Below are 15,567 nucleotides of genomic sequence, written 5' to 3'. Positions count from 1 at the left end.
GGGGTTACGTGCCTTGCTCAAGGGCACAATGGCATCTAGAGTTTGATACCAGGAACCCTCCAGTTGACAGCTCACTTCCCAACAGATTTTTCCCATCAGACCCGAGATTCGAACTGGCAACCCTCCGGCTGCTGGCTTGCCTCTAACTACTAGACTACCTGCCGACTATATACTTATATAGTCAGTCTTGTAAGTGATGTATTGCCAACAATTATACACTATTGAGTTATGTTGACAGAGATTTGAATAATGTCCTAAGAATAGCTACATGTTGAATCTAGTTACATGTTCTAGGGTTAGAATAAGATTTAAGGAATTCAAGAACACAATATGTAGATCAAGGGAGTAGTAAATCCAAGAATACCCAGATGTATAATGTATTCACTTTATTAAAGTATCATGTTTTTCCTTCATACAGTGCACTGCATTTCAGTTCATAAAAGTACATGTACTCATCAGCTAGCATGGAGACCAATTTGATCAGTCTGTCCAAAGCCACACGCATAAAATCAAAGCTTCATCAATAAAAATAAAGACATAATTGGAAACTTGCCCAAATATATTACAGCTTAATATACAAATATATACAGGTACATTCAATAAATAGAATATGAAACATTATTGGGATGTATTATGGCTATTATGTAGGGCTGTCCACCCATGTTTGCAAAGGCTCAGAGATATGTTCTACATTTAGTGTAGCATTTTGTTTGACCTTTCAAAAAGGCATGCTTGACCAATAGGGTTAAGGTAATTGTTTCCACATAATTTTGGACCTATAAAGGATGTAATAGAAGTTTTCAGGAAATGCTAACTTCTGCTTGTGACCTCTCTTCTTCTCAAGTCAAGTGACCAATTAAATAATAATCTAAACACAACAATCCAGTTTGACCCGTGCCAAACACAATAACCAAATGCACACAAAGAACAAGCAGGGTATTAATCTACAACAACAACTCATATATACTGTATAATACTGATTGAAAAGCTATTTACATGGATCACTGTAATATTCAACTCAGTAGACAGTGTCACCATCTTTGGTCCCTGTGATGGTGGCAGTTAGTGGTTTAGGCATGACGGCATTAGTGACATTATTATTATTACATTTACATTTGAGATTTTAGTCATTTAGCAGACATTCTTATCCAGAGCGACTTACAGTTAGTGAGTGCATACATTTAGCATACCGAATGTGGCAAAAAGCTTTAATAAAAGCAGAAGCTATGTCAATCTCTTTTAATCAAAAGTTTGAATCGGAATTACCCAGAATAGGGTTAGAAATACATTTATGTGATTTGTATACATGAACACAGATGAAGGATTTCAAAGATAATGTACCAACGTCAGACAAAGTCAAAACCATTAAAAAGCTGATTTTAGAATGACAATTGTAACACTCTCCATGATGACGGTTAATAGAAGAAAAAGCCCATAAACTGACTCCCAGCACAGCGGATAACGTGATATAGATTGTGCTTGGGGATGGAGATTTCATGACATAGAATGGAAGGCAGAAAACAGTACAGGTCAGAGACTAACTATCTTCTCTCCAGCATGCTCTCCCAGGCTTCATCCAGCTTTGGCTGTATTCAAGTGCTGCTTCATGCAGTGTTCTTCTTGAAGAGGCTTCCCTGCATCTTGAGCCTGTGCATCCTAAAGATAAGATAGAAGGGGGAAAAAAGTAAACAAAAGAACATGAGGAAGGAAGTTCTGAATCTTTGGATTTGATAGATTTTTATGCATTCAAATGACCAAAGTTTTACAAAGTTTGCTAAATGTTCCGGTTTTCTTACGTTTTCTCTTTCCGGCTCATGTTGTCCTCTTTTGATTTGACAAAGACTGCGTCGTCTTTTCCTCTGACGAGGTAGGCAAACTCTCCATCTTTAGCGCTGAAGATCACCCTGGAGTCAGACAGTAAAGACTATCAGTAAAGCCTTCTGAAACCTGTATCATACAACCTCAAAGACTGGCAATCTGAAAGATGATGTGCAGTGTCAAATATATTAAAATAAGGTCCACAGTACTGCTGGGTTTTGATTGATTAATCTCATTGATTAATCTCATCAATTGGAAAATTCAGATCATCATTATCATCATGACTTACTTGGACTGAGTCTCCCCGGCCTTGACGCGCATTTTGCGGATGTGGAAGTTGCTGTTACCCCACCAGTCAGACCAGCTGAAGTAAGCGTCTTTCTCCCAACGCAGCTTGACCATAAGCAGCTCCCCGATGTCCACGTCGGTGGTTAGCAGGAAGGACACGGTGCTGTTAGTGTTCAGGAAGGGCCTGATGGGTCACACACAGGTCAAAGGTTAGGGGGTCAGTTCACCTTCTGTACTGTATATAGTACCCAGCTGAGAATAGGTGACGAGGTGATATCTCTGGGGTTAATTATGAGCTACAACGTCAGTGTATGATATTTGTACGTTTGGATATGTTTAGAAATTATATCAAGCATTTCTTGACAACTAAGTATAAAAAATGAAATAACTATAATTTTTGTTATTTTATTATTTTCTTTAATATCAGACTATACATACATGATGTAGGGAATGTCTGCCTTCTCATCATGGGTTCCGTACAGAGAGATTTTCATGGGCTGCTCAGTGTAGTCCAGTTTCTCGCTGCTGAAGAAATGCACCTTCACTTGGTAATGGAAAACTGTGGAAAGAATGACAGAGACCTTAATTTAGAACCACGCCACACACAGATGTCTGAAACCCTGAGTATGTTTTCCTGTGCAAACACCTGCAGTGTGTCCAGTTGAGACACATTCTCCAACTGTTTGAAATGTTTGTGGCATGTGGACATTATCCCATCACTAATGTCCACAGTTAAAGCTAAAGATACTTACCCTGCTCCCACAATACTGTAGTACCTCCATGATTATGACCTGTCTTTGCATACCCATATTATTGATCTGCTTACTGCCTTGACTAAGGGTGATAAGGGAAGGAAAATGCTTCAGATGAAGCATTAACGAATAGAATTGGCATGTAAAGTATCCTGTAACTTTCCACCGTAAGCAATCACGTGCGGTGATGTCCAGTTACCAAACTACGGCCACTACTGAAATACTAATAGCCTCACTCTAATGTGACCTTCATGGCTTGCACCATAAACCTTGTTTAATCCCCCCTGCTTGTTTTGACCCTGATGCCACTAACGTATTAGATGTGTTAGACTGTGCCAATCCTACATTAGTGGGGTGAGGGGGGTGGAAAATGGACGCAGGCTGGGCGGTTGTTATGGAATCTTTTATGGATAGGGGGTCAGGAGGGACTGATAAAGGCGGGACTTGTCTAGACTTGAGTAGTCACACTGTTTGAACAGGGTTATGCAGTACTGATACAGTATGTGCACCGGGGGCCCGTTGTACTAATGTAACATACATGGCCTGGTAAAGAGACTCAGTCCTCCGTTAAAGCTCTCAAGGCCAGTTTGAGCTAAGCCCAGCTCCATGCCACCACTACAATAACTACATTCAGCCTTCCAGACCAATACATTGAGGATTTGATAACTAATGTACATCAAGTCTTAACTTGTGAAAATCTATTTTAGTGCCAGGGAATTAACCTTCTGTTGTGACAAAGATTAATCCAATTGTGCATGTGTGCTCTCTCATCCTAAAATAATTCCCCTACATCTCTCTCGCCCTTACGTTTGAAGGGCATCATCTCGCGGGTCTTGAGGTACATCTTGGTGCTCCGGGGCAGGCGGACCTTGTTGACGCCGTAGCCCACCTTGTTGCAGCGGTTCTTGCGGCAGTTGAGACACATTCCCTTCATGAAGGCCTCCTTGGAGCTGCAGCGGTAGGCCATGCTCTGATGTTCTGCTGCGTTCACCAGCGAGTCGATGAACAGGTGGATGGAGCGCTCGTGGGAACACTTCACAATCTGGTCCATATCTACACAGGACCCATGTAAAACAAGACCATTAGGACCATGATGACTGAATTACTGGCTGATTCTCTAATATACACCAGACTAACTGTGCGACCGTGTCTGGGACATTTGATTACTCTGACTTATGACGCATGGCTTTCAGTGTGTGGTTAGAAAAGTTAAGACATTGAAAATGACACTTTTAATGGAGTCAAATGCAGCTATTTAAACTTCAAGAAACACGCCTCATTAAGATTTACTACATTATAATAACAGACTGTGATTATATTACATTCCAGTGTTAAGTTACAGTACATACTATGGATGCCCGTGGTGGCGATCATCATCATGGTGTTCTGCAGGTCACAGCCTGGCTGGAAGGTTCCTCCGTTGGGGTAGATGTCCACGTGGCCCACCGGTCTCTGGATGCCGATGCTGCGGTCTGGGGAACCCCGGGTGTTGGTGTGCAGGACGTCCACGAAGAGAGCATCATCAGGGGACAGGGTGCTCTGGGCGTCAGCGTGCTCAAAGGTAGGGCCGGCTGGGTCCAAACCTGGTAGACGGATGGAAGGAGAGAGAAGGGGGAAGAAGAGAGAGATCAGTAACGGTCCATCTGTAATACTGTACATGAGACCATGCAGGCCAAAGCCTCTTAGTGTGCTTCCAGCTCTGAAGTAAAGCCTCAAGGTACTCAATGGATGTGATTATGGCGTTTAATGGTCTGCTGCCTCCTGGGCCTGATCTGGTTCAGGGGTAAACATGTTAATATTCTAAGCAGGTCAAAGAGATTTCATAGTTGGGTAAACTTTATGGAGACAAATGGGGGGACTGTTGAGGCTAAATTCTCTGAGATAGAACTTGCATATGTATGCATGTTTGTATCCATGGTACATGTACTGTATATATAGTGACAGACTGATAGACAAACAGTAAAACCTCTTCAGTAGAGAAGGACTGTCTGCTCACCTGTGATCCTGCTGACTTTGTGGTTGGTGAGGAGACCAGCGATGCCGGCTACATGAGCCCCCAGACTGTATCCCAGCAGATGTATCCTCTCCCAGGGGTAGTCCAGTGTTTTCTGACAGGGGGGGAAAGCAAACATGGTTTTATTCCTATTTCCTAAACTGTCAAGTGTGTTGTGACTGTGTAAAGACTTGGCTGTAAAACCTCTTACGCCATGGGTATCCTAACACCCTCTAAAGTATATTCTGTTCCATCAGTTATACTGTCCGCTTACACATGTAACCATTTCAGGCGGTTTATCATACCAATGTGTCCTCCCTCGCCCTAAAGTATTTTTCTAGTAGAGGATATGCTTCACTAGCTCCACATGCCGCTTCTATCAATAATGTGATGTGGATCAACAACATTGCAGTAAAAAGCCTTTATGAGGCGTACTAACTCAGAACCAGGAGGAAAAAACATCCACAACTCTGACTTCTAAAACATTGCATCACCAGTAATTTATAGTATACTGAACAAAAATATAAATGCAACACGCAACAATTTCAAAGATTTTATAGAGTTACAGTTCATATAAGGAAATCAGTCAATTGAAATAAATTAATTAGGCCCTAATCTATGGATTTCACATGACTGGGAATACAGATACGGATCTGTTGGTCACAGGTACTGTACCTTTTTTAAAAATTGCCTCACAATAGGCCTTAGTATCTCAAATCAAATTTTATTTGCCACATGCGCCGAATACAACAGGTGAAATGCTTACTTACAAGCCCTTAACCAACAATGCAGTTTAAGAAAAACATAAAAATAGCAAATAATTAAAGAGCAGCAGTAAAATAAAATAACAGTAGGGAGGCTATATCAGCTTCTTGATATGCCAAACCTGTCAGGTGGATGGATTATCTTGGCAAAGGAGAAAATGCTCACTAACAGGGATGTAAACCAATTTGTGCACAACATTTGAGAGAAATATGTTTTTTGTGCCTATGGAAAATTTCTGGGATCTTTTATTTCAGCTCATGAAACATATAAACACTTTACATGTTGCGTTTATATTTTTGTTCAGTGTATTTTCAATAACTAGGTCGATTCCAAACTTCATGTGCAACTTTTGTTCAACTCTCCCATTTACACTACTGCCTGAAAGTCTGATCTCAAGTTAGAAATCAGGCCATTGTGTGAAGCTTATATTATATTATTTCCCATGTACACAGTGTGCTTGAGATCACTTACCTGCAGCCAGTTGACAAACTTGGCCACGTCTCTGCCCACCAGCTTGGTGTAGGCGGCGGAGGTGGGGTAGTGCTGCTGGGCCCGGGTCAGCCAGTCCACCACGATCACGTTGGCCTTGGGCTCCCTCTCATACAGCGCTGTCACCAGCTTAGGGACCCAGCTCTCAAACAGCCCTGTGACCTGGAGGAGATTCTGGGATCAGTGGCTGGCTTGACCCACTGTGCCCCTATCCCCCATTGTCTGCTCACTGCACTGATTAAAGACCAGCCAAGTGTCAGCACTTTAATACATGAATGAGCACTAGAGTATTATAATTAGGGACAGCGGAAGGCTTCTCATCATGCATCTAGTTATCATTGCTGAATCTATTTTTAGGGACAATTACTGTTGAGTTATTTCCCTCATAATATAAACAATACACCTTATTCAAATGATGGTCAACAATTTATGCTTTTGTAGTAATAAATCATATTAGAGTGTCAAAGCTTTTTACCGTCCATCCATGAATAACGACAAACGTCTGAGTCTCAGGGTTGAATTCACAGTCTGGGACGGTTAAGGGCTGGCCGGGAACGATGTAACACAGGTCATCATCTGGTACCTCAGCGGTTCTCAGGGAAAACTTGGATACAATGTCGGTGTAGTCCTCAAGCCATTCAGTAGAGTTGTTGTTACCTGCACAGAGTGATGATATTTACATTTTTAGTCATATAGCAGATGCTCTTATCCAGAGAAACATACAGGAGATTTTATGGTTAAGTGCCTTGCTCAACAGCACATCGACATATTTGTCAAATAGTCGGCTCAGGGATTCAAACCAGCGACCATTCGGTTACTAGCCCAACGCTCTTAACCGCTAGGCTACCTGCCGCCCGCTTTACTGCTAGTGCATAATCTTGCATGTTGGCACTTTAAACAGAAATCCTGTTATAATGGCATACAGGTTACCATTATGCACAATGCAGGGGAGTCAAGAGTCTATAGGCATCTGCCTCATTCATTATACTATTGTTTACATTTTCAACCAGATAAATATTGAAACTCAGTCTAGATGTCCTATTAGTGAAGAGTTTGTCATAATCAAATCAAATGTTATTTGCCACATGCGCCGAATACAACAGGTGTAGACCTTACAGTGAAATGCTTACAGCAATCAAGATTGTACAAGGCAGTCACTAGCAATTCAAACACTTTACCACTACCAAAAATGTACTTCTGATTTGCATGACAAATAAAATCCAGCATCTACAATTTGTTTACAAAGAAACAAATTCGAGTATTTTTTTATTGGATCTTTCATGTGGTGGCAATTCAGCTTTTTTATATTCACACACTGAGTATCTTGGAAGAAAATATTTACAAAGACACAATCTGCAGAATCTATCAGTTTTTCAATTGGTATAATCTAGTCCAATTACCAGCATGATAAAATATATAATGAAATGTTTTAACAGTCCAGTGTCACCCCCTTTTGCCACTTGCATTTCTACCAACCAAACGTTCATTCATGATTCCACATTTTCTAGTAATGCTATTAGCCTATTGAAATTAAGCATTTAGGGGGGATTTCACACAAAAACAGGCCTATCGACCAAGTCAGTTAAGAACAAATTCTTATTTACAATGACGGCCTACACCGGCCAAACCCAGACGACGCTGTGCCAATTGTGCGCCACCCTATGGGACTCCCAATCACGGCTGGTTGTGATACAGCCTGGAATCGAACCGGGGGGTCTGTAGTGACGCCTCAAGCACTGAGCTGTAGTGCCTTAGACCGCTGTGCCACTCGGGAGCCCATTAAATATTGAATATGATGTTAATAATAATTATAATATATATATAGGCTATGTTATTATGCAAATACGTGTAAAACAAATGGAAAATAGTTATTATGCATAAAAAACATGTTAACATATTTTAGTTCTCAAAATATTGTTGTAATTGCACTTGAATTTGCAAATAATTATCTGCCATGAAAATGCCTAATTTCCTTTCTGATCCAATTATTTTTTTGTTGCACTGGTTGAAAAGATTATTCATGAAAGAGGTACCCACTGCGCACCCTAAACAAAAGGCCCCAGAGGAGTGGGGTAGGTAGGTCTGACAACTTTAGAAACTCTTTTCTGGGTTACTATGGGTCAGTTAGAGCTGGCTGCACCAATTATGCTGCTTCCCCTTGGCTTGAGTGTTTATTTTACGAGAGAAATTCGACTAGGGGCAGACTGGGATCAGAAATTGGCCCTGGCATTTCTAACACACCAGCCCATTCTTTTTCTTGAGGCCCCCACACCGGCACATTTTTTCCTTGAGGACCCCATTATTAGCCAAATAATTATACTTTTGTGCAAAAAAACAAGTTAGACAGGCCCACTGGACAAAAGAAATTGGCCAGCCCATCTGGCATTTGCCCGAAATGCCAGATGGCTAGTCAGCCCCCAGGAAAATAATGTATTTATTTAACCTCTCTCTAACAAAGCCAAAGTCAGCTCTACAAACAGTAGAAATGCCTGTTACTTACCAAAATGTGTTTGTTCTGGTGTACTTGAAAAAGATGCACAGATATTTGCCAGAATGATCCAAACGGTGACCAAATTGGTATTTTCTTTTCCCATATTATTGTTGATCTAGAGGTTCCTCTGTCAAGTCCCGAATGAAAAGTTCCTTGAATGTTGGTTTAGGAGTAGTAGATCCAATTGTATAGGTCAGTAGGATCACCGCTCCGGTCAAAAACTATGATCTGACTGTGATCACAGAGTAGTTTCTTACGAAGTCTACCACAATTGCCGCTCCAAGTTGTCTTTATGAGAGGCTCATTTGAATAAACAAACTCCATTGGTCTGAAGTGAGTGGGCTGGACTTGAGCTGGTTCCAAACGCAAAATTGCAACAATGTGCCTTCACCGATGCGCTTTACATATGGAAATGTTATAGGATTTGCTGTTCTATAGGTTTCACTTGTAATCCTTCATTTCAGAATAATATCTTGTTATGGTTAAAATATGTTCACCAAATCGGTTTACTTGTTATTTGTTTAGAGATTCAATGCATTAGCCTAATTTGTTTTACAACTTTTTTCAAGATATATTTTAGAAAATATCAAATAAAAAATGTAATCCGAAATGGGCTTATATAGGTGTGTGAGCTATGCAGTCTATAATCTCATGCTCCAGTTTTGCGCTCTTCTGTGATTTAGGCCTACCAGACACAATGCAGCATAACTAGAGTGTTTCATAAAACACATGTTCCTTGTTAAAATGTAGTTTGAGAAGAACCAGTGACGTCGTTTTAAGTAACAATGGGTTTTTCCCCGCAATATTTATGAATCTTAATATACGTCTATCCAATTATATCTCGAACTATCTCTATAAAGCAAAAAGTTATACGTTTTGTGTGTAGGCTTCTGCTAAAGACACTATTGCAGAGACACTATTGCTGCTGAAAGATCTAGCCTACTAATATTTATTCAATAAAATGTGTCGATTTAATTTGTAATGTACTTGTATAATGTCATATTTTTGGTATGCTATACCTCGTTTAAATCCATTATAAAATATATCGTCAAAAACAACAGTTAGGCCTAATAGGCTGCACTTTAAAACATGTTGCATTGAGCTTACTGGAATTAAAACAATGTATACAGGATTGATGCTAATGTGTGGCATAAAAATATACCTCAGACAACCCCAGGGACAACAATACACTCTTGGCACTTGCCTTTACTGAGAACGTCGTGGTGGACACCAGATTCCCATGTGAGGGAGAAGGGCAATGGGTGTGTTGTGTAAGCAAGCCCCTTCTCTCATTGGTCGATCAGCTGAATTTGGAAACAATGACAAAGCTCGATTGACTCACAAATGATACAAGACTGTCTCACAGTATCTTGTGAGTGTGCCTGCATACCAGATCTGTGTTGAAATTCAGAAGGACATACTTCAATGCGTTATGTTAATTTCTACAGTACTAAACTGCACAAAGCAGTCTCTTCCCACTGGGCACACACTTCAGATCAGATCAAAGATCAGATCCAATTTTATTGGCCACATGCTCCGAATACAACAGGTGCAGACATTACAGTGAAATGCTTACTTACAGCCCTTAACCAACAGTGCATTTATTTTTAATAAAAAAGTAGAATAAAACAACAAAAAAGTGTTGAGAAACAAAAAAAGTGTTGAATCAACGTTGTTTTCATGTAATTTCAATGAAACAACTTGAACCAACATGGAATAGACATTAAATTGATGTCTGTGCCCACTGGGTTGGCATACTCCAATAAATAAGTAATTTAATGGGAGTAAGAAACCAGATGTTAAGGTTCTGTTAACTTTAATCTTTCTAGCATGTAGCACAAAATAAATTGTGAGATTGAAATTACACTGGGGGGAGAGGCAGTGGTGTGGGTGTGAAATTAATGTGACCAGTATGACTGTTTTTATGAACTGGACAGAGAGTGATGCACGCCAATTGTCTTCTCCTCCACATTTGTCTGGTACATCAGGCAAAACATATTAACCTGAGGGTCAGCTTGACATACTGTAACTTGATGAGAGAACAATAATATGTACTGTTTGATTGATTATAATATAATATTATTGGTCTATAAACATGATGCATGTCCACATTTCTGATCCTAACTTGTGATGGATCTTAGCTAAATAGCCTGTCCACTGACTAGAGAACATTTCAAACCTGTATCTCACTCTGGAGTAATATTGTTCCACTAATTCTTATAATCTGTATAATTTATTTTTCTAAAATGGGCAAAAACCACAGTCAGAGGAGCATGTATGAACATGTACAGTATTATTTATCAGGGAGGCTTTATGCTTTGCCCTCGCTACAAAAGTACCAACATATGAATCTGAGTTGACCTTTAAAGATGATCTGTGTATCTAATGTATACAGTAATTTATACAGATCACCTTACATAACCAGTAAACCTGAGATTTGTGGAGAAATGTCAACTCTGTACTTTGGAATGCATATTGTATTTAGATGTGGTATTTTCCGAGTGCAAATACAGTATTGTTGGCCAAATATAAACCACTGATAAACTACACTTTTTCTGGTAATCATTCAATAAGCTTTCTCATTCCAAATATAGCAAGCTGTTTCTTTGAATTTTCTCCGGTTATGTGCATGACTAACTAAGGGAATTGATGCTTAGGGCTACCAAAGTGCCCAACCCAGTGTTTAAGATGGGAGTGATGCCTAACCTTGGTCTGTGACATCTAACCCACTGAAGACACATTGTAATTAAGGAGAAGGATGCCTATTGGCTGTGCTCCCCCTATATCTCCCTAATCTCAGACAGACTATCCACTGTGGTTGTCATCTTTGGCCCAAGGGGAAGCATTATGATAGAAGATAAGGCAGAAATGTAAGCATGACTCTGCAATATACAATACACACCTCTGGGCTTTCCTGACAACACTGAGGATAAGTCTACTTGATTCTTCAATGTTATGATTAACATACAGACCCACATTTCCCAACAACCACTTTGGAGAGGATACATAATGGTAGTCGCACCATGTGGAGACAGCTGGATAGAGGAAGGATATTTATTTATTTTCCCTTTTGTACTTTAACTATTTGCACATCGCTACAACACTGTATATAGACATAGTATTACATTTGAAATGTCTTTACTATTTTGGAACTTGTGTGAGTGTAATATTTACTGTTTATTTCACTTTTGTTTATCGATTTCACTTGCTTTGGCAATGTAAACATATGTTTCCCATGGCAATAAAGCCCCTTGAATTGAATTGAATTGAATTGACAGAGACACACAGAGAGAGAGAGAGAGAGAGAGAGAGAGAGAGAGAGAGAGAGAGCGACAGCGAGAGAGAGAGAGAGAGAGAGAGAGAGAGAGAGACAGACAGACAGACAGACAGACAGACAGACAGACAGACAGACAGACAGACAGACAGACAGACAGACAGACAGACAGACAGACAGACAGACAGACAGACAGACAGACAGACAGACAGACAGACAGACAGACAGACAGACAGACAGACAGACAGACAGACAGACAGACAGATAGACAGACAGACAGACAAACAGGCAAACAGGCAAGCAGAGAGACAGACAGACAGAGAGAGAGAGATAACCAAGCAGCCAGCCAGACAGCCAGCCAGATATATATCTAAGCAGTCAGACAAACATAGTGCCAGATAGCTGGGGGCGTATTGGAGTCTGTACAGGTCTAATATCACAGTTTGGTGTCATGCAGTCCTTAGTCTCTTATTAGCTTGGCTTTGACCGTGAGTTCTGCTGAGGAAATTAAAACTCACTGTGAGTTCACAGAATCTGGACAAAACAGATCAATGTCCTGTCCATTTGTGTCCAAAAAGCTGGACATCCAGAATAGAGCAAATAGTTATCTTTGCGCGCATTAAAACAGCATGTGTGACATACAACAACAAACATGATCATTCTTTGACATTATTCTGTATAGTTTGACTGCAGCCATGGCCATGCTAGAACTCCAGTCTAAAAAGCCTGCAGCTCTGTCTAGGAGGTCAACGAGCTGTGTCAGCATTAATTACTAACATTTACATTAGTAATAAATACTTAATTATAAACATTTATATGTAGTGAATACTGCTCCATCTGGTCTCCTCTCTCTCTTGCTCTCTCACTCTCTCTCTGCACCACACACACTCACAGAGGTCCTCCAGCTGAGTTTGCAGTCAGTCCATTGTTTATAAGAACTCTTCAACCCTCTTCAAAAGAGCCTATATGCATCAAACACCACACTGCCAAGGTGTCCAGCATCCTCACGCTAAACCCCCATCTGATTACTCACAGATTGGATACGCTGTGGGAAAACTGTAAACAAGCAAAAACTTGTCGTAATTACTTAGCACGATGAAATACAAATACGTTTCAGATGGAAGCCAGCAGGAAGGTAGAGTGCTGTATGGCTGCAGGACTTTGGTTTCCACATGAAGGGACTGTACTGTATCTATTCTTTGCTTTAGCTGAGGGCCAAGCTGTACGTCACATGCCCTTTGGTCTTATGGTGTGTAATGTGTAAACTGTCTGTGATGTACTGCAGTGGTTTCAGCACTTTTCCACACTTATACTCTTAGAAGAAAGGGTTCCAAAAGAGTTCTTCAACTGTCCCCATAGGAGAACCCTTTTTGGTTCCAGGTAGAACTTTTGAGTTCCATGTAGAAACCTCTGTGTAAAGGGTTCTACATGAAACTCAAAAGGGCTCTACCTGGAACTAAAATGGTTCTACCTGGAACCAAAAAGGGTTCTTCAAAGGGTTATCCAATGGGGACAGCCGAATAACCCTTTTAGGTTTTAGATAGCAACTTTTTTTTAAAGAGTGTATGACCCACCTAAAGCGTTTTACTTGTTACCTACAGTACCAAGTAAACAAAACCAATATTTCTAGATATGATCCTGTCTTCAGTCAGGATCCTCCAGGGGGTCGCAACTCATCATTTGGGAAACACTGTATAGCTTGAAAACTTCTGCTCTCCCCCTCTTCCTCTCCTCTTCTCATCTCATCCTCCTTTCCTCCTCTCAGCTCTCACTGTTCCCCAATAATGCTCTCTACTGCTGTGCCTGTTCCAACACAGCCTACATTAAACCTGCCACCTCACCACAGCCCTCAGCCCCCCGACCCCTATATCCATCTGTCAGGGACCCCTGCCTGCCTGTCCTAGTACGGCACTACATCAATATATCATGGGCCTCTTCCCTGGACCTTGACCTTGACCTTGAAGGAGGGTGGGAAGGAGGAAGGGAAGAAGATAGGGACTCTTACAGTAGAAAACCCTGCACAAAACAGTGAGGATTGATTGCTGAGTGAAAATGGTCACATAGCATAATTGTTTTGCAGATGTGTTCTGCATACTAAGTTCTTTATCTGAAAGTGGGTTTGTAGTATTTCCAGCCATTCTCTGTATCACCATGACCTAGACATAACAGGAGAAGATTGAGGTACTGCTAAAGGCCTTGAGACAAGCCCAGCTGAGTTGGAATGTAAAAAAGACGAGTCACCATTTAAACCTTTAAAACAGGGATGTCAAACTCATTCCATGGAGGGCCTAGTGTCTGCAGGTTTTTGGTTTTTACTTTCAATTAAGACCTAGACAACCAAGTGAGGGGAGTTCCTTACTAATTAGTGGCCTTAATTCATCAATCAATTACAAGGGAGGAGTGAAAAGCCCCAGACACTCAGCCCTCCATGGAATGAGTTTGATGTACACTACCAGTCAAAGTTTGGACACACCTACTCATTTAAGGGTTGTTCTTTATTTTTACTATTTGTAGAATAATAGTGAAGACATCAAAACTATGAAACAACACATATGGAATCATGTAGTAATCAAAAAAGTGTTAAACAAATCAAAATATATTTTATATTTGAGATTCTTCAAATAGCCACCCTTTGCCTTGATGACAGCTTTGCACACTCTTAGCATTCTCTCAACCAGCTTCATGAGGTAGTCACCTGGAATTCATTTAAATTAACAGGTGTGCCTTTGCACACTCTTGGCATGCCTTGTTAAAAGTTCATTTGTGGAATTTCTTTCCTTCTTAATGCATTTGAGCCAATCAGTTGTGTTGTGACAAGGTAGGCTTGGTATACAGAAGATAGCCCTATTTGGTAAAAGACCAAGTCCATATTATGGCAAGAACAGCTCAAATAAGCAAAGAGAAACGACAGTCCATCATTACTTTAAGACAGGAAGGTCAGTCAATACGGAACATTTCAAGAACTTTTAAAGTTTCTTCAAGTGCAGTCGCAAAAACCATCAAGCGCTATGATGAAACTGGCTCTCATGAGGACCGCCACAGGAATGGAAGACCCAGAGTTACCTCTGCTGCAGAGGATAAGTTCACTACAGTTACCAAACTCAGAAATTGCCCAAATAAATGCTTCACAGAGTTCAAGTCACAGACACATCTCAACATCAACTGTTCAGAGAGGACTGTGTGAATCAGGCCTTCATGGTCGAATTGCTGCAAAGAAACCACTACTAAAGGACACCAAAAAGAAGAGACTTGCTTGGGCAAAGAAACACGAGCAATGGACATTAGACCGGTGGAAATGTGTCCTTTGGTCTGGAGTCCAAATTTGAGATTTTTGGTTCCAACCGCTGTGTCTTTGTGAGACACGATGTGGGTGAATGGATGCTCTCTGCATGTGTAGTTCCCACCGTAAAGCATGGAGGAGGAGGTGTTATGGTGTGGGGGTGCTTTGCTGGTGATACTGTCTGTGATTTATTTAGAATTCAAGGCACACTTAACCAGCATGGCTACCACAGCATTCTGCAGCGATATGCCATCCCATCTTGTTTGGGCTTTGTGGGACTATCATTTGTTTTTCAACAGGACAATGAACCAACACACCTCAAGGCTGTGTAAGGGCTATTTTACCAAGAAGGAGAGTGATGGTGTGCTGCCTCAGATGACCTGGCCTCTACAATCCCCCGACCTCAACCCAATTCAG

The 15,567-nt window shown here is 40.8% G+C and overlaps 1 protein-coding gene across 1 annotated transcript; it reads right to left on the bottom strand.

The window, feature by feature from the left end:
* Window positions 1-371: 371 nt before the first annotated feature.
* LOC311137082 (lipoprotein lipase-like) lies at window positions 372-8,875 on the bottom strand. Its single transcript, XM_084171414.1, has 10 exons — window positions 8,606-8,875; window positions 6,581-6,762; window positions 6,088-6,267; window positions 4,855-4,966; window positions 4,208-4,441; window positions 3,666-3,911; window positions 2,545-2,665; window positions 2,108-2,290; window positions 1,797-1,904; window positions 372-1,656 (listed from the first exon to the last, which is right to left on the bottom strand). Exons 1-10 carry the CDS (start codon window positions 8,697-8,699, stop codon window positions 1,605-1,607), a joined length of 1,512 nt encoding a protein of 503 aa, XP_084027540.1. The 5' UTR covers window positions 8,700-8,875; the 3' UTR covers window positions 372-1,604.
* Between the last annotated feature and the right edge of the window lie 6,692 nt (window positions 8,876-15,567).

The sequence above is a fragment of the Coregonus lavaretus genome (genome assembly GCF_964263955.1).
Source record: "Coregonus lavaretus genome assembly, chromosome: 11".
In the NCBI taxonomy this organism is placed as follows: Eukaryota; Metazoa; Chordata; class Actinopteri; order Salmoniformes; family Salmonidae; genus Coregonus; species Coregonus lavaretus.
Note: the sequence above shows the minus strand (reverse complement) of the source record. Positions and strands in the feature narration are given on the sequence as shown.

What these genes read in the sequence shown, in the direction of transcription:
- LOC311137082 (XM_084171414.1), bottom strand. Translation starts at nt 8,699, where the DNA reads ATGGGAAAAGAAAATACCAATTTGGTCACCGTTTGGATCATTCTGGCA. An exon ending in AGTTTGTCAACTGGCTGCAG is followed by an intron (nt 4,967 to 6,087) that starts GTAAGTGATCTC and finishes CCCCCCTGTCAG; the next exon opens with AAAACACTGGACTACCCCTG. An exon ending in GCAGACATTCCCTACATCAT is followed by an intron (nt 2,291 to 2,544) that starts GTATGTATAGTC and finishes GTGACCCATCAG; the next exon opens with GCCCTTCCTGAACACTAACA.